The sequence below is a fragment of the Parambassis ranga genome, chromosome 22 (assembly GCF_900634625.1).
Source record: "Parambassis ranga chromosome 22, fParRan2.1, whole genome shotgun sequence".
In the NCBI taxonomy this organism is placed as follows: Eukaryota; Metazoa; Chordata; class Actinopteri; family Ambassidae; genus Parambassis; species Parambassis ranga.
In genome coordinates, this window is record NC_041042.1 from 9,203,773 (window position 1) to 9,222,183 (window position 18,411).

At 40.4% G+C, this 18,411-nt stretch overlaps 1 protein-coding gene across 5 annotated transcripts in view; it reads right to left on the reverse strand.

Annotated features, from left to right (window-relative positions):
- Window positions 1-2,268: 2,268 nt before the first annotated feature.
- Window positions 2,269-18,411, reverse strand: part of nkx2.2a (NK2 homeobox 2a) — a 37,935-nt gene continuing 21,792 nt past the window's right edge. For 2 of the 5 annotated variants that reach the window (XM_028395277.1, XM_028395276.1), the window contains 2 exons: window positions 11,398-11,722; window positions 9,774-10,721 (listed from right to left, as the gene is read on the reverse strand). In XM_028395277.1, coding sequence (XP_028251078.1) covers window positions 10,165-10,721; window positions 11,398-11,722 — 882 coding nt within the window. In that variant the 3' untranslated portion in view covers window positions 9,774-10,164. Of the gene's footprint in view, window positions 3,203-9,773; window positions 10,722-11,397; window positions 11,983-18,411 lie in introns of those variants that run through there. The other 3 variants (XM_028395278.1, XM_028395280.1, XM_028395279.1) reach the window with 3 other exon arrangements.

An 18,411-nucleotide genomic window follows, 5' to 3' on the forward strand; every position in this document is an offset into this window, starting at 1 on the left:
ACAGGTCTTCCCGAGGCTAATGGCTCTCCTGTTTGTTGGTTTTGTCGCGTCCTGTTTCAGTGGTTCTTTTTGTCTAGAAGGATGTCAGCTCTCTGTGCCTGACCACCTCTGAGGACGCTTCATGTCATCTTGTCTACCTGATCATTACACTACCTGCTCTCTTTTACAATGCTGCCCTCTCGCTGCTCCGCCACTTGAAATGCTTGGCTGGCCTCTTCTCTGAAACCATCATGAAATTGTGTGCTAAAACGCTGCTGACTCTCTTCCCTCCAGCTATAAGTGCAGGACCCATAAATACCCAAAAATAAGATTCCTGCACTCGGACGACTGCTGCTGCTCAGTCAACAGGAAAACACACAAAAACTTCCTTCAGCCTCCTGCTCACATCTTACAGTTTTATATGATTTATTGTTTGCGGTACTCTGCAGTAATGCCCAAGTAAACCTAACAGACACGTTATTGAAAAAGCTGGCTCGAACAATTTGTGTATCTACTATCAACTTCTGATTCTGATTCTGATTCTAACTCTAGGTCTAATGGGACAACAGCTTTGTGAGGATTGTTTTCTGTTTGTCTTAATTTGCTAATAAAATTAAGTCTGCTTAAAGGTGACTGAGTCCACTGCTTTTCAGAGGGGATATGCTTTTTATTCACCACATTTGCTTTTTTCTTCACAACAGATCACAACTTACCCTATCATAAAATAATGACTGATACAAGTTTCATGAATTGTAAAGCTCCTTGACAGTATATGAAATGAGCTTGACCTCACCCGGCTGTGATATTGCTTTTGTTGCATGCATCTGTGATAAGAACTGGAACACTAACAAGCCCCATGCACTTTCAGGTCTATGAGTATTTTTACTGTATAATTTTCTGACAATATTCTTGTGCCTTCAGCCGATCCTAAGTAATGTAATCATGTGTTAACTTCCATCCTACTTTTAGTAACCTTGCAATATTCCAATTTCTCACTCTTAGCATTGCAAAGTTTTGTTTTATTTATTTATTGTCCATAAGCATCTATAGATGGTCCTGATAGAAGCATGACAAGTCACAGTATTGATAGCTGAATATTCTTTAATGAAGGTTCCATTTATGCCGGCTCCTTTTAGGACTGTTGTTAGTTTTAGTGAAGCCTGTGTTTTTCCTGCCACACCAGGTCAGAAGGTCCACTTAATGCTTGAAAACAGAAGTCTAGAACAGTGTTTTCCACTGAGTCTAAGCTCATCCGATGATATTATGTTTGTTTGGACTGTGATGGTATTGACAAGGCCAGTTGTAAATCTATTTGTCATGCTTTCAGTGTGTGTGTGTGTGTGTGTGTGTGTGTGCTCTACTATGCGCGGCCCTTTGGTATTTCAAGTTTAATCATTACCATTAATACTGCTGGACACATTTTCCTCACACACAACGTGAGTGATGGGTTTAACATCTAACCAATACAGTGTAGCAGCTGTGAAGCTCTGATTAACTAAAATAATGCAGGAACAACAAAAGGATTTCACTGTATATTAATTTTTTGATTGCAGTACATTTTTGTTCACAATAATATCGCAAAACAAACAACCATATAAGGAAAGGGTGTCTCTGTGGTCAGTATGAGCTGGATGAATAGACTCTGCAAGTTTGACCTGCATCACTGTTCACACCTGAGTGTTGTTTACAGACCTACCTTTGATTGTGTGCCTTAATAATGACTCTCTATGAAATATTTGCAGTTTCCCTCACTGGTTGATATCCTCATTGTGGACAGGTTCACTTGAGGTATGAACTATTTCCTGAGTTTTTGCACCAGATAACTGTAGAGAAATAACTAAATGAATAGAGGACACACCATTCAATACTGTAAAATCCACTGTTTATTTCCAAGGGGGATTAAAGCCAACACAACAGAGTAAATAATACAAAGATTGTGCAAGCTGATGCAGTGATACATATTTAGAAAAAACTAAGACATTCATTCAGGAGAATGACTGTAGGCTGGATTTAAAAGCTTTACAGTTGTTGTGATAGTACATAGGCTACTTAAAAACAGTGCATGTGCATTTCATGTTATAATACATCCTAAAGAACAACAACCATCAGAAAGAAAACTCAAAGATCAGAATAAAGATTTATGCTTCTTCTCCCTAAAATGTAGCAGATTTTAAGTCAATTAGCAAATATTATATTGGTAAATACAGTTATATACCAAATTTGTGTTGCTGTGCAGATGTGGCAGTAAAGATACTTCAAGCAGAAAGCAATGGTCATATTTATTTAAATAAAAAGGGCATTTTTAGAAATATCAAACATTAAACACATTTAAGAAATGGACTATGGAGAGCACAGCACACAGATAAACATGATGGGAAATAGATTAAAAACAACAATGTTTACATTTATTAAGACTCAATAAGAACAGTGAAAGAGTTGTCTGAGAAATAATGTCAACTCTTCCTGATCAATAATTGGAAATGGGGCAGTGAATTGGAGAGAAGTCTGAAATGTTGGCGTGGATGTTTAAAAAAAAAATGTGTTTGTGTAAATACGAATGAACCATAGACGTAAGGCAAGGCTTATAAACAGACACAGACACTACGAAGTGAGACACAAGTGTCAGAATGAGGAGGAATAAAATCATGCAGGAAGTCAATGATATATGCATTTCATTAGGATGGTGTCAGAGCCATGCTTGTCATGGCGCATTATTCCTCCAGCAGGCACCCATCTAACACTGTCCTCAGTGGTCCATGAAGATGCGGATGAAAACATGATGGGAGGAATGTATTTGTGACTACAGGAGATAAATAAGTTCAAAGTTATTGCTTCAATCTCACAGCTTTAATGTGATGCATGATGCAATGAAGTCAGACAGTGCATTACTCAAATTGAAAGACTCCACCTAATTAGCAAAACCCACGACAAGAAATATCACTGAGAAAATTTTAGTTAATCAATTATTTTTCCATCCAGAAACTATATTACCATGGTGCACACACACGATAGGCACAAGTTGCTATACATATTTTACATCCTCTTTAGACAGGAAGTTAATTAGACAATTTGAATTGGTAAAACTGCCACATTGCTACTCTTTGATCATCATGCGTGCTCATTGAAGCATGTCTGAAACAGATGACAGGCAGGGTTGTTATCAGGCTCAAAGCCCCAGGATCCATTTGCAGTGCTGGCATCTCAAGCACCTCGTGTTCATCCTCTGAAGAAGGTGAGACAATCCATTAAGTGAAAGGCATAAACACTGAACTCTGGGAACCTGATTGCTGGCGCTGTCCCCCATGCAGCCCACCTGACTGCAGCGGACTGTGGGTTTTATACAAGACAACTCAAGTCCTAAGATGGAACATTGAGAAAGAGAAGACAGAGGGGAATGAGACCATATGGTAATTTACATATCATAACACAGAAGCACAACTTTTAATAAACCTCACAGACGTAATAGAGAGAGGACTTAAATATGAATTATCATGCACCGGAGGTTCAGATGTACCTGCCAACCTAATAACACCACTTTCATTTTAAATTAGAAAGATGAGCATTATCTCTTTTTTGGGCAATTTTGTTGTAAAATATGTTTGCATATTTATTATCTTTAATGTATCATCTTTTGCTTAAATTGGATCAAAACAAAGGTGGGTGCTTCAGGGTTTTTAGTTCCTTCAAGCCCAGTTGCACATAATGTCTATCAAATTTTGTAATTTTTCTATCATAGTGAAAAAGAACAGGACTAAGGACCATGTTTATTTTCATACATGTGTAAAGTGACAGTCTATTGTTTGATGTAAAATTGAGTCTATTGTTGCAAAAAGATTTACCCTCTTATTTGAGACACTGTGGATGATCCACAAGAGAGCACAACAATTCAAGATCACTGGAAACATTATTTATCCAGTTTTTTTGTGGTTCAATGTGTATTACAGGAAGGGCCCTGTGACCATTGACCTTTTTCAAAATAAATGACTAGCTCCAAAGCGGCTGCATAAATACAGATAGTTGGTGATGACTGTATCACAACAAAGGAACATTTGTTTTTTGTTTGTTTTTAAATCAAGAAGCTCTCCCATATCACCCCATTGACCTAATTATGGGCCACTGAATTTGTCAGTTCCTCCCCTTATACATCTAATCAGCTACATGTGGAAAAAATGGACATTTAAACACAGTGTGTGTTTCCAGCGGCACGCCAGAGCTCGGACCCCAGTGTGAGCAGGAATGAGTGCGACATAGTTTGTTGTTAAATTGGATGCAGCTTTACTTTGTCATCTTCACTCAGACAAGCTGTTAGTAAACATCTAAGTGTGTAATGATGGTATGAAGGAAATCTGTACTCCATCCTTCAGTATGATATCCCACTAAAAATAATTAACAACAAAAAGCCAGCCATTCTTTTGTACTCCTTTATTTGACTCATACAGATGACATGTTTTTACATGGGATCATGGACTATTAGATGGAGCAAGGTCTCTGGGGAGAGAGAAAAAAAAGACAAACCTTTTCTGTCTGAGCAGTCTACCACATCACCCTGCCAGTCTCCTGGTGTCTCTGCGGACTCTGCTGTTTTCCTAATCTCAACATTCAGCAAAGTCAAGAACCTTGACGCTCACTCCTTTTTTACAAAGATGACTCTGACTCGGCAGCTAGCAGCACTTTAAGCTCAGACCTAGCACATACTAAGAACTGCACTATCAGCGTCTCTCACAGCAAAACCCTGTGTGCTGTTTTCTCTTGTGCATGGAAGCGAGAAAGGAAGCTGAACACACACCCAGGGATTTTTTCCCTCAGTAACTGATTATGGTCACAGTGGATATTTGAGTGTGCTGTCTTAGCATTAAGTCTATCTTATAGAAGCCAAATAACTGACAACAAACCAACAAACTATACTTACTGCCTTGTTTATACTTTAAATGTATGATACATAGATGTGAAATATACTACTGAAATTGCTCATAATTTGCCACTATATACTATAGCAACTATATGCAGTCACTTTTTTCCCCATAGATAATCAAAGTTTTGTCAGAATTGTGTATTTGTCAGACTTTTTCTCCAATCAAAGCAGTTCAAATTTAAGAGCCAATTGAATGTGATAATAATTTGGATTCAAACAGGCAAGGACATAAACTGTTAACTAGATAAAGGGGTTTATTAGTGAGCAATTGTTTCATGAATTAATAAACAGACTTTGTGCAGACCTTCGTGAACATTTGCTGTCTCTTCATAGAGAAGTGTTTATCAGCTTTTGAACTGAACTAAATACATTACAAGGGAAATCAAGATAATCCCAGTTTTATTTTACATCATAGATGAACACACCAGGACGGCCATTGTTTAAAGGTAGGGGTTTTTCATGTTCAGCTCCAGCTGCAGTCAGGCTTCTGCGTCTTCCTCGTTTGAACCACAGATTCTGCTGCTTTTGTTGGTCAGCTCTCAGCTCACCAGGTCCTTCTCATGCAGATGGGAGGGTTGCTGTGAACAATGCTCTGCAGACACGCTGTCCCGACTGAGTAAACTTGTAGATTTGCTGTGTGGATTTTGTCTGGTTTGAACAGCACCTTAGCACCCGCACAAATGCACACACACATGTCTGGTCCCATCAGCAATTAGGATGCAAGTTGACTTTTATTTTGAAGTTATTTATATTTTCCCATCTAGATTGTTTGTCTTTTATAGACAGAGTGATCTCCTGGTGTTAGTCTGGATATCTGTCTTCTCCTTTTGCTCTTATAATTGCTGCGATCTCTTCTTTAGTTTTATTTCCAAAGTGACCAGAACTCTAGCAGATTAGAAATGCATATCCTCCTCACTCAGCCCTCCTCCATCATGATCAGGATCTCTCCACCCCCTGCTGATACAGCTTTCTAACCCAACGAGGCCCCCTACAGGTGTAAGCTCACTGATGCTGAACTGAGCAGGTGCACGGAGATGGGAGTCGTTTTCTTTGACGTCATTTGACCCATTTTGCAGTGCTTTGCATACTTCTCTGCCTGAGGACATGATAGTGTTCAGGCATTTTGCAGCCTGGGACTTAAGTCTACATAATACTAGTGTGTAGATTCGAACAATAAAATGTGAATCCTAAGTGTGTCTTAAATTTAAGGGAAGACCTACACAGACCTTTGTGTGACTTTGTGGTTGATCAAGAAAGGCTTGTCTTTTGTTCTTTGATGTGTTACATTTTTTTAATAGACATTATATTAGAGGATTCAGCTGTTCATATAGCTGAGGACATTTGACTCACAGTCCTCTTTGTTGTAAAGGACACTTACTGAGTTTCTTTGGAATATCTGACTTCACCTCTATTGTTCACTTTCACTGAAGTGAATTAATGTGCACAATATTTGTCCCCCTATCCTATTGCGCCACACTGTGGACGTACCCGGAGTGAGTAGTGAGTGTGAAATGGAAACTGCTGTAACTGCCTGTGGACTGTTTGCGTCGAGTCTAGCTTGTTTTGAAGAGCGATATGATTATGCTCTTAAGATCCATAACAATGTCACAAACCGCAATCATGCACTTAAAAGACAGTCAAGTTTGCGGGGCTGTTTGTTCATTAAAGAGGAAAAGCGCGTTCATTACAGCAGCTAACCGGCCACAGTGAAGGCTGCTGGACGACATTTGCAGGTAAAAGCTGCATGATGCCGACTGAAGACCTCTGCTTCCATCTTGTGGCAGGTCGGCGCATCTGTGTGTGCTCTGCCTCTCCCTCCCTCCATCACTCCCCTCTCTCTTTAATATCGGCACTGTGGCGAATCTAATCTGGATCTCCTTTAAGGCAATAAAACCCAGATAGCTTCCTTTAAATGAAAAGCACCGCTTATTATAGCTCTGAAATCCTCGTTTATTTGCCGATGTGCATGATAGAAAAATGATTCATGTCGAGGTTCAAATGGGCAGGATGACGAAGATCTACGGTGTCCCAAGTGCACATTTCCTCAAGTATTGTATTCCAAGGTATATAATAGTGTTATCCACGCAGGTTGGACTGTGCTGCACGCCAAGATGCTCGTTTTAATGTCGCGCTGCTTTATCCCTTCAAGCAGCCAAAAGCAATTTCCGATAAATCTGACCCTGTTGCTGCGCTGGTAGAGGTAGTATAATTTTCTGGTGCGTTAATGACTACACATGGGTGCAAAGCGACTAGTGTTCTGCGTAAAAGTTTTCCATGAAGGCTTTTACATAGCTAACATTTAGGCTACACTTACACAACAGAGCCTGGCTGGATGCACAAAGAAAGGATTTTGATAATTGTGTTTAAAATCAAGTGAGCTGTCTTTGTGTTTAGATGAGTTTAAACCTTGACAAAAAAAGAAAAAAAACAACAAAAATATGACCAAAACAAACAATAAGATATTATATATAGGAGCCACTTCCAATGTTTCTATAGACACCAGTCTGTGCGCATCTCCTCCAAACACCGGTCAATACACTGAGTTTTTGTTCCCAGATTTAAAAAAAAGAAACATGATGCATCTTACAGTTCAATGCATCTACAGTGAGATAAAATCTAAAGCATTTCTTAAATTAATCTCTTGTGTTATTCCTTCAAATGTCTATCGCAGCCTGGCACATATATCAGCGTCACTATGCTGCGTAAAAATCCTGGGAATGTTTTGTGAAATCCAACCATCACTTGATAATTAATGCGCAAGTCCTTAAAACGGACTTTAATGGGGGCAAATAGTGTCAAATATTTTTCCATGTGTTCATTTTAGAAAAAAGGGCCCACGCATACCAGCGGGACTAAAAAGCAAACAAGGAAGAACACTGTCTGGAATTAAAAATAGTTTTTGCGCTCTGACGAGCCACTTTTTGGACAGACAATAATCAGCCTTTCACTTTGGAGAATGGGTGGATAGAAGGAAAAGAGAAATGAGAAGGCTGTTGTTGGCATAGCTCTATCAAGGAAGAAGGACTCCCTGTTATATGTGAATGGGGCTTCTTTTTTTTGACCAGAATAGATATAGCACGAATTTTTAATTCGTTTTTCTTTGAGAGACAACAATGCTTTATTTGAAGGCTTGATACAATTTGGGGTTTGTAAGAGATCCTTTTCTCCTTTTCCGAGCCCAGCTGCCCATATGGGAGACAACGTGTGCAGCAAAGATCACAATGGCACCAAGTGACAGGCAGGACAAAAAGCCCAAGGATACATCTTCCTGACTCTGAACAGCACCAAGAAACTCTGTCTATCTACACTGTCTGCATCCCCACTCCTGCTAACTGCTTAAAATGCACGCCTCTAACATCCAGCAAAACCAGGCCTGGGCTTTTGTCTTTGTATTGCCCTGTGTACTGCATTATGCCATGATGGAGTCACAGAACTGCCCCATCAGATGGAGGAAACTGACACACAAAAGTCAGCATGTCTCTAAGGAGTTTTTTTTAGATGAAATGATGTGAGTTCGTCTTAAAAGAAACCAACAAAAGCTCACAAAAATCCAGACAATTCTTCATCGCTGCCTTTTATCAGTTCACTCTAAAATTCCAACAATACGCGCCGCTTCTCACGTCAGTTTTCTCCTCGCCTCGCCTTGCCGACCCTGCTTATTGCTTTCCACATTACTTAATTATTTTTTTTACCACAAAGAAAAAATATCATGAGCAAGCTTTAAATTTATTTGACCTACAAGCTCAACCAGTGGTGGAACACAAAACCTTTCTGTCAGGGACAAATTGAGCCTGGCTCGTCCACAAAAGCAGTAGCCCCCTGAGACTCAATTCTGTAAATAATTAGCAAATCTGCCCAATTTAGCTGTTTGTTCAGTGATGATAGGGGCGACTCTAACATCTGCTGTGAGATTTTTTTGTCCCGGGACAAACAAAATGCATAGATTTTTCTACTAGGTTATCATATTTACCCAAGATATTGACTGGAGGCTGATAATCCGCGGTGCGCTCTGCGGATCACTGGGGAACCATTTGTGCTTTTTTGGGTCCCAAGAACACAGTACCTGATATAATTCGGGATTGCTAACATGTTATATGATGATGTTAAAATAAAAATAACTTTATTAGGGGGAGATAAAGCCCCCTAAGAGCCCAGCTGAGCGTTGGTGGTGGTTAAACAAAAGAAGGCTGTGGAGTCATTGATTATTCCTGTTCTATTTGCAGTTTAACGCTTTAACAAGATAACAAAACATTTATTGCATTAAACGATGTTTTTCCTCCCACAGTCTTCCACTTTGCACCCAAGGCCGGGAGTGGTTGGGGATGGTGACAAAAAGGAGAGCTTTTGACTGAAAAGCTTCTTGTGTTGAGAAGCCCACTTATATTAAGTGAGTGGATTTTAGTCCCATTTCACAAGTGACTTTAGGCTCTTTATTAGTGAGGTGTTCGGATTGAGAAAAAATATTATCCGGATTAAATTTGCCTAAAAAAAGAAAGGAGTGAAGTGCGCTGGAGATCTATTCCCATGGTCAACTCCATTCTGTGCAACAATATAACGTTTGGCTCCTCGCCTTTCATTGTTAAATGGACACTTATATATAAACCAAACCCCTCATTTCAGAAACACAGAATTTTATTTAAAAATTATTTTAAAAAATTAGAATAACTAACCATCATCGCGCGGCTACACTCTTTTAATCTGACACGGAAGTCATGTTTTGTCAAAAAATTATTTCCCTCTTTTTTAATTTTGGATTTTAATTTGGAAATAATCCGGTCTTCATCTCAGTAATCCCGCAAACATCTACGACAAAATGTCCTATTTACAGGAAATAAAAACAAAAGGAAAAAAGCTGAAAATTTGCCAGTGTTTATTCATGGCCATAAATATTTTTTCGGTCCATAAAAGAAGCAAGAAATTAAAATTTCTATAATTATAAAGTGGTTCGTACGTGCTGATAATAACACGAAGGGACAAAAGAAAAAAAAAGAGGAAAACATCTCTACAACCAACACACAACATACTTTACAAAAAGATTTCACAAGAAGAGCATTGACATTCTTAATAAAATCTATAAGGGAGAGGTTTGGACCCAGTTCTCTTAACGAAAACATGTAAACACGGCGCACACATGAGCCCCGAATAAAAATGGTAGTATATATATGAGTCAAGCTGCAAAAATGAAAAGTCTTTTGTTTTTTGTGTTTTATTTTTTCTTTGCTTTGTGGTGAAACTCCCTATCGCGCCTCCAAGCCAAGTCTCTATAATTTCTCTCACCAAGTCCACTGTTGCGTTTGCACCAAGTGATGTGCTGTGGGGAACTGTGGCGTGGCCGCGGCGCTGTACTGCGCGTTATACTGCATGTGTTGGAGTGACTGGGCACTATATGCCGAGAAGGGGATCCCGGCCTGAAAAGTGGCCGCCAAGTCCTGAGCTTTAAGAGTGTGACAAGGCTTTCCATCCCTGACTAAGACGGGCACGGCCACCCGCCTGGGAGAAGGGAGATGGGTCACTTCCATACCTTTCTCGGCCCGGGCTCTCTTCATCTTATACCGGTGGTTCTGGAACCAGATCTTCACTTGGGTCGGGGTGAGGCGGATCAAGCTGGCCAGGTGCTCCCTCTCCGGGGCGGACAGGTATCTCTGCTGCCTGAAGCGGCGCTCCAGCTCGTAGGTCTGCGCCTTTGAAAACAACACCCTCCTTTTCCGCTTCTTGCCGGAGTCACTGCCGCCGCTGCTGGAAGTTTCCTTGTCGTTGTCCGGCGATTCGTCGTCCGCGGACGGCTCCGGGGACTTGGCCGAGTCCTGAGAGCTGGCGGATAGACCGTGCACTGCGGCAAGAAACGGGAGAAACACTGTCACAATGTTATGTTGTAAAGTTCAGAGATGGGTTTATCACAAGAACAGGACATATGGTCTCAAACTTTAGGATGCATTAGGCAACAATTAATGCGCAAAAAGAATTATAACGACATGATCCACATAAATGTCCCACAAACATTTTGAACACTTTCAAGACACGAGCATGACTAAATAATGAAGCAACAAGGCTTCTTTTTCCTCAAATCTGAGTGTGGAAAATTCCAAAACAAGATAATTCCTGCGCCCTAACTCTCCACATGCAGGGTGGATCAGTGAAGCATTAAAAGGTGCATTGTGTGCTTGTAAATCCCCACAGAATGCAGTTTTATATTTCACACCGTCATTATACTCTGAATAACTCACAGCCCCTTGTTGTTTTTTTCCCTTCACGGCGTTTTATCGATCGAATTCTTACAATGCAAAGTGCGGTGAGCCTAAAACACTGCATGCATTTGTTGAGCTGTAAACGCCTCGAGACGAGCTCAGCGGTGCACGATGCATAAAGATGAACACTGCACGCCACCCAAGGGCATCGTTAGGGTGGATGCATGTCATCAATTGTGGCTTAATGTGACCGCATTGCTTGGAAATATCACAAAAGTCATTTATCAGCAAGATCAATAAGGATTCTTAGACTTTACTTACATGAATATTGAATACTGTCCGTAGTAGCAAGCCATCGTGTGTAAGGATTGTCACTACTGTCATAAAAGGGGTTCTTTAAAGGCAGATTTTGAACGTTTTCTAGAGGACTTTGCACCAAAACTCCAGTGGTTTTTGTCGTGGATGTGGTCTCCGATCCCTCCGTGTCTTCCTCCGCTCCGGTGATAGATCCCTCTTCGTCATTTGTGTCAGGAAGGTCCAAAATGTCCTTTACAGAAAAGCCCGTCTTTGTGTTGGTCAACGACATATTCTGGTGGGGGGGAAATATGCAGGGAAAAGTTGCTGCAGCAGCTTGTCGGACAATCCGCTGTTTTGAAACAAACAAACAAGAAAAAAAAGCAGAGGCGTCTTTCAGCAAAAAATAGGATGAGTAAGAGTCGCTCTACGCTGAAGTACAGTCAAAGCAGCCACTGTGGATAACCATTGCCTAAGCAAGTAGCTGTGGATTCAGTCTCTGTAAGTCCAGGAAGGATGCCAAAGTGGCTGAAGTGCTATATGTGGCTCATGGATACTGTGCTACTGCTGGGTGCTAGAGGGAAATAAGCCATTACCTTGTCCGATCAGTCCATATAAGGTTGGTCTCAACACATGAACCTGCAGTGAAAAAGCATTAAAAAACGCGAAAGGTTGGCCACGTGTGGGCGGGTCTTAGGAGTCAAGTGGATGAAGACAGTGTTTGCAGATGTGAAATTGTGGGTTTTGGGGAGATCCGAGCCTCTACCATTGGTGCTTCAGAGCATGATGAGTGGTATAACGTGTCAATTAATTACAAAGACGGGGAGGGCCTTTTTTACACCCTATTTACATACAAAGAACCTCCAAGTAGCTTTATACTCACAATACTTAAAAAGCCCGTTTTAACAAATTGCTCCCACTGCAGCTTTTGCCTTGTGCTTTTCTTCCAAATATATTTCATTCATGAAAATAAAACACACATTTTTAAGGTGTTCTTTTTTTTTTGCAAAGTAGTTTTTTAAGGCAATGAAAAACACAAACAAGGGAGGGTATCGTTGAAATATTCTGGGATAATTTATGTAAACCTTTTGTGTCAATATTTTTGCCAGGGCTTAAGGACAAGAGGCTGTGTTGAAACTGAAGCAGGACTATTTGTTTAAAAACGCTAAGCAAGTGTTTAAGACAGTAGGCCTATCCTAATGTCATGAGATAATACTTACAAAATCAATAATAATAATAATAATTTTAATATGAATAATTGTATATTTAAACACAAAATATATTTTATTTTAAAGAGCACATTTGTGCTTGATTTGACATACTCCAGTATTAAAATTCAAATGCTCTTTTTTGCGGTTTCCTTCAATAAATCTCGCCACTTCCATCGTGGCAGCGCATCCTAATATTTGTTTTCTGCCTGTGTTGAGCTCCCTTTAAAGTGCTCAATCTTGCTTTTTTTCTGGGGAAATCCGAGTATCATTGTTAGTTACTTTATTTTCCTCCCCTTCAACACTTTCCCTTTCGTTCTCCTCCCTCTGCCTCCTATCCAGTATGTGATGTGGGTGACAATGTTTCACGTTTTTTAGCAAGTCCTCTGCGCATCCTGGGTGGTCGGACCCCGGGCAAACACAAATACAAACCGATTGCTAAGCTGCAAACAATGGGCGAAATGTAGACAAATGTCCGGCTCCTGTTGGAAGCTTTTGTCCGGCCGCAGTTTTTGCATTTATTTCAGGGGCGAAATAATAGATGATTGACGCCCCGTGCACAATGCTTTCTAACTGTTTGGAATAAATCTGAGGTTGTTCCTAGTTGTCATGGCATTCAACTGCTTTCAATGGACTATCTCTTCATTCAATTCCTGGATCCTTCCACAATATTAAGGAAAGTCCTTCATCTCCACACACACATACACACACACACAGTAGTCTGGCTCCTTTTCGAAAGCCTGGAACTATTGTGTCTTTTTAGTGTCTTGTAGTTCCACAGATTGTTAAAAAAACACATGACAATTTAAGTGAAATTATTATTATTATTATTATTATTATTAGTATTATTATTATTATTATTTAAAATAATCCAAATTATTGGATTAGGTTGGATTGTTAACATCTTGTTCAATGGAAGTGATTACAGGCCTGTGTGAGGTAAATATTTTACTAGACTGGCAGAATTAATCACAAGTCTCAACTTCCCACAATGGCTCCTTTGAGCTGAACGGGCTATATGGACAAACTGGAGCTGCGCCTGATCCTCTATAAGGGAGAGAGAGGTTACTGACCTGATCCACCAAGTAATGCTGCACAGCTAAATCCGACATGTGAAGGGACATGCAGCCCACAGCAGACACCCAGAGAGCTTTACGCATCACGGAGGAATGGCCCAGGCTGTAGCCTCTATGCGCACCTCATCAGGAACTCACTTGGCCCATGCAGAACATTATTTCCTTGAGATTTATTCAGTGCCTTAAAAAGTGTTCGGAGCCAAATCAGGGTACGTTTGAGCACGCAGGGTTATCACCCGTGTCATTCTGCTTTGCTTTTGCAGTGAGTGGCACAGTGACAAGGGGGGAGTCACAGTAGGTTTTGGTGACGGTGCATGGGAGCGCACTGGGCTGCAGGCTGTGGCCAGTTGCTGGGGATATACTATTTGTTCAATTGAGCTGAGGGTTTCGGAAAGAAGAGGTAAATGTGCACTGGCTAAGTGGACCTACTCCACTTGGAGAGCCTATCGCTCTGTGTTTACCTGTTTACTTTCACAGGTAGTTCAAACAGGCCGCTTGCCTTTTCACTCTGACAGTGGTCAGTGTGCAGAATGATCTTGGAAACTATTTTACCAGAGCAAGACAAGTTAACGGGACAAAAACTAGAAAACAGTTACACTCCAATAAATGACTCGGGTTGCGGTCAGGCTGTATGTATGTACAATGTTTATTTGAAAGTGCGTTGGTTTTTGCACATTATTATTATTATTATTATTATTATTATTATTATTATTATTATTATTATTATTATTATTATTATTATTATCTCTTTTTTGTATTTTTTCCTCTTCAAGTAAAAATGTGCTATTCTGCGTTTTGAAGCCTTTCTGCAGCTGTGTGGACACCATTGTTTCACTGTCCCCTGCTAGGATTGTGTGTCTGTGTTGGGGGGTGTTAAACCACACAGAAGATGTAGTAAAGATGGGCCTCTGAGCTGCAGATGCATCAGGATTTAAAGGACAATGCGGGGCGCAGAGCTGCTGCTTCCTATCACCCGCTTATTTGAGTCCAGTTGACATTAAATCTTCAGATCTGACACCACAAGGCTACTCTGTAATAGTGTTTCTCACTGGGTTGTTCATTTGACTTCTGTGCGTAAAAGTGCACAGTTGCGCGCACAAGAATAACCTTTTTATGTGATCATTGCTGCTGTAATTATGCTATCACCAGTTTCACCAGTCCTCCCATTTTAATATTATGAGCTACAGAGCTGACTTCCTCGTTATTAAAGCTCGTTACATATTTCTGATCCCAGCTTTGCAATCAAACGTACAGCAGAATGGATTCATCCAAAAACAATTAATTTTTCGGATGAACCCGCAAAAAAAACGGGCCCCGTCTGATTAATTATAATTCCCTCCTAAAAATTCATGCCCACGATTGTTCCCAAATAAGTAAAGAAAGAGCTTTTTATATTCTTGATTAAATAAATCTTTCGATTGAATGCACAAATAAGAATGCCGCAGGAGAATCCATAATAACGTTGATCATTGCTTCCTTTTAATCGCTGAATTTCAGCGTGTTTGGATGCCTCAGGCTGGGAGTTAGTCTTTGATAAAGGTAACCCCGCCTGCCTCAGGGTGCCCGTGATAAATGGACAGAGTGACAAGACCGATTTCCTCCCTCTATGATTAAAAGCCTATATATAATATGCAGGTAAAGCCGGGTCCGGTTTATTTATGTCGGCTAAACCATGGCCCGAGGAGACTTGGCTTAAGGGTAGAAATCATTTTGGAGCCTGTTTGGGTTTTTTTTTTTATAACAGAAATCCAGCCACCTTTCCCTCCCGGGCAAAAAGTCTTTATTCGTCTCCTTTCCTCTAATGATTAAACATGTCACGGCGAGATTATAGCATCGCGCCCATGCCCCGAGGAGATGCCTTCATTTGTTAAACCACCAGTTTATTTGTAACGGTGAATTTCATGCCACGCTGTGCCATTCGCCTTAATCTTTTTTTCTTCTATGTAAGACGAATTGCTAAAAAGCGGTTTATTATTTTTTAATCACTTCCCATTTCAGTATCGCGCTGACACTGACAGGGAGGAGGGGAAAAACAACCAGTCTGAAGCTTCTTCACATAAAAAAGATAACTATGATTTGTAGAAACTAATAATGCCAAATAAACATGTAGATAGATAGATAAATAAATATATAAATATATCCTCCACGGGGAAGCTGCTCTCGCCTGCTCTAGATAGCACAAGTAGAGACAACTTGTCCTCCTTGTTAAGCAGCATGTGTGAAAGCAGTAATAACATTAACAGCTGTTGACATCTGTAGAGCTCTAGCGGTCTCTACCGGCAAAATTAAGAAACAACAGGGGGTGCTCCAATTAGACAACTTGTACTGTTACCCTTTTACGCACTGATGCAAGGGCCATTGAGCGTTTTTAACACTTCAGCTTTAGAAAAGATCTTTATCATTGTTCATAAAACATTAAGATAGATACCAGCTCTGTAGATATGTGGTGTGTTTTCTCAACACATCTTGACTGATTAATTTTGCTTTTTCGTATTCCTACATAATGGAAGCATTCATTCTCCAGGTTGAGCACAGGCGTGAAGGTGCAGGCCACTCTCACAGGGTGCCATCACAATGATAATGTTCAACCAAGCATAGACCGACTGTCCACGTGAGTGTGTTATGATCACCAGCTACTGTAGGCTACAAGCGCACAGGCCTACACTGAATAACTATCCTTTTTAAAAAGCAGAATTAAAAAGCAGTCAGATCAGGGTCATTCAACATTCAAGGACTAAGGTGCGCGCTCATGCGCATGGAACGGCAGCAAAAGAAAATAAGCAGTGTCTATTAAGCTGTAAAAACAGAAAATACTGTATGCAAACTGCCTGGAGCATCCAGAGCGCTTACCTTGACTGGAGGGGGGCTGAATGTGTTGCCAGCGTTAAGACAGCGCGCAGAGTTAATGAAATATCTCCAAATGGGAGTCAGGAGTGCGTGCAGAGATAAGCCTGATGTGGTTTATATACCCAGAAAGCAAGTGCCCCTCTTCTCATATTGTCCAAGAGCGTTTGCATAGCTGGCCAAGTGGCTCTGCTCTTGCTGACTCGCTAACATTGCATGGTGTTTGTTTTCCCCTTGCTATGACGTGAGACAAAATATTGGCCATATGTTCATCGGCAATAAATTGGTCTTGAGCGCAAACACAGCTCCCTGGAGGACGGTGCTTTTAACCCACACAACTAGTTTTCGCTCTTAGATATGTTTTAGGGACACCAAACTCTCCTGGTGTACAAGGCAGGTGAAAGATATTGTTACAACTGCCTGTTTAGGAGATAATTGTACGCCTATGGAGGCGCTGCCCGTGCGTCTTACGGCCACATATTATATTCCTCACACCGGGCTCTCTAATAAATCGCTTGGTAACCAAGAAGCAGCACTGTCCAAAGAGCAGATGTGGCATGTTATCCAAGCCGCAGTTGCGTTTACATTAGATACCCTGATACAATGATTGATAACCAAGGTCACAGTAATTCACAATGATTCGGGACCCAGGGCAACTCCCATGAGGCGGACTACTAACACATAATGTTTGCAGCATAGATCCACATGTGTCGACAGAGGCCACGGCGGATGAGAGCAAATGATATTAGCAGAGCCACGAGAAACAAGCAAACAGAAAACAACAGCAATAATAATAATAATAATAATAATAATAATAATAATAATAATAATAATAATAATAATAATAATAATAATACATGTATTGAACTAGTTTTGAAATAATTTATTTTTAATATATTAATTAAATTATACTGATCAAAATTTAGATTTGAATTTTTACACTTCATGCCAAAACATATAAGTACATGTGAGTTAATCAGCACCTACTTTATGTGTCACAAAATAAGAAGTTAGAGCAGATTATATTCTACTTTGTAGAAAGCCACTGGGTTGAGAAAGCAGATTGTAAAACTTCCCACAAAAACCACAGGCCTTAAACTTTACAGGAGCTTTATAATAAGCTTTAACCATTCACTTTTTTTATTGTTTTCAGGCTTGTTTTGAATCTCTGCAGCACATTTTTATACCTGTTGCATGTTCACTGGCAACAGAAAACGGTTGTTATCAGCGTATCAGGTTGGTACAAAGGTGATGACAGTAATTGTTGAGGAAAAAAAGCAATATGAGGCAAAGACCAGTTGTGCTATTATGACACCTTTGGGGTGGATAACTTAAATCAAGACAATGATTTTATTGTGGGCAGCCTGGAATCCATGCATGATAATAATGGTGTTGCCTAGTAGTGCTGGAGCGACCATCAATCAATAGCGAATACATTACTGATGGGTTTTGTGCAGGGGCCTCTTTACTGATGAAAGACAGAGATTATCCTGCCTACTATCACTGTGTTCAAGAGTATCACTAAGACGCTGAGAATACAAATAAATAAATTGGCCTCATACCTAGTTTGAAATTCCACATTAAGCCAAAGTAGTTAGTTAGAGGTGGAATGTATTCATGAGGTTCAGACGAATGAGAAAAAGCTTTCCACTCAGCCTCTCTGTGAATACCCTTGTGCTGTTTGAGATTTGCCACAAGTGCTGTGGGTGCTAAATACAAGACCTCCTGAAAAAGGATGGGTAAGATAGGCCCTGGCGGTCAAGCTATTATCAATCCCTGGCCTAAAGCTTGATGACTAAGATACTTCAGATGTAGTTAATGGCTGCGTAAGGACACTGATGGCACAGGCATTCTGAAATCAATCAGTTCAAGTTTTAATGTATCGACCACTCGAGGAAAACGAAAAGAGGGAG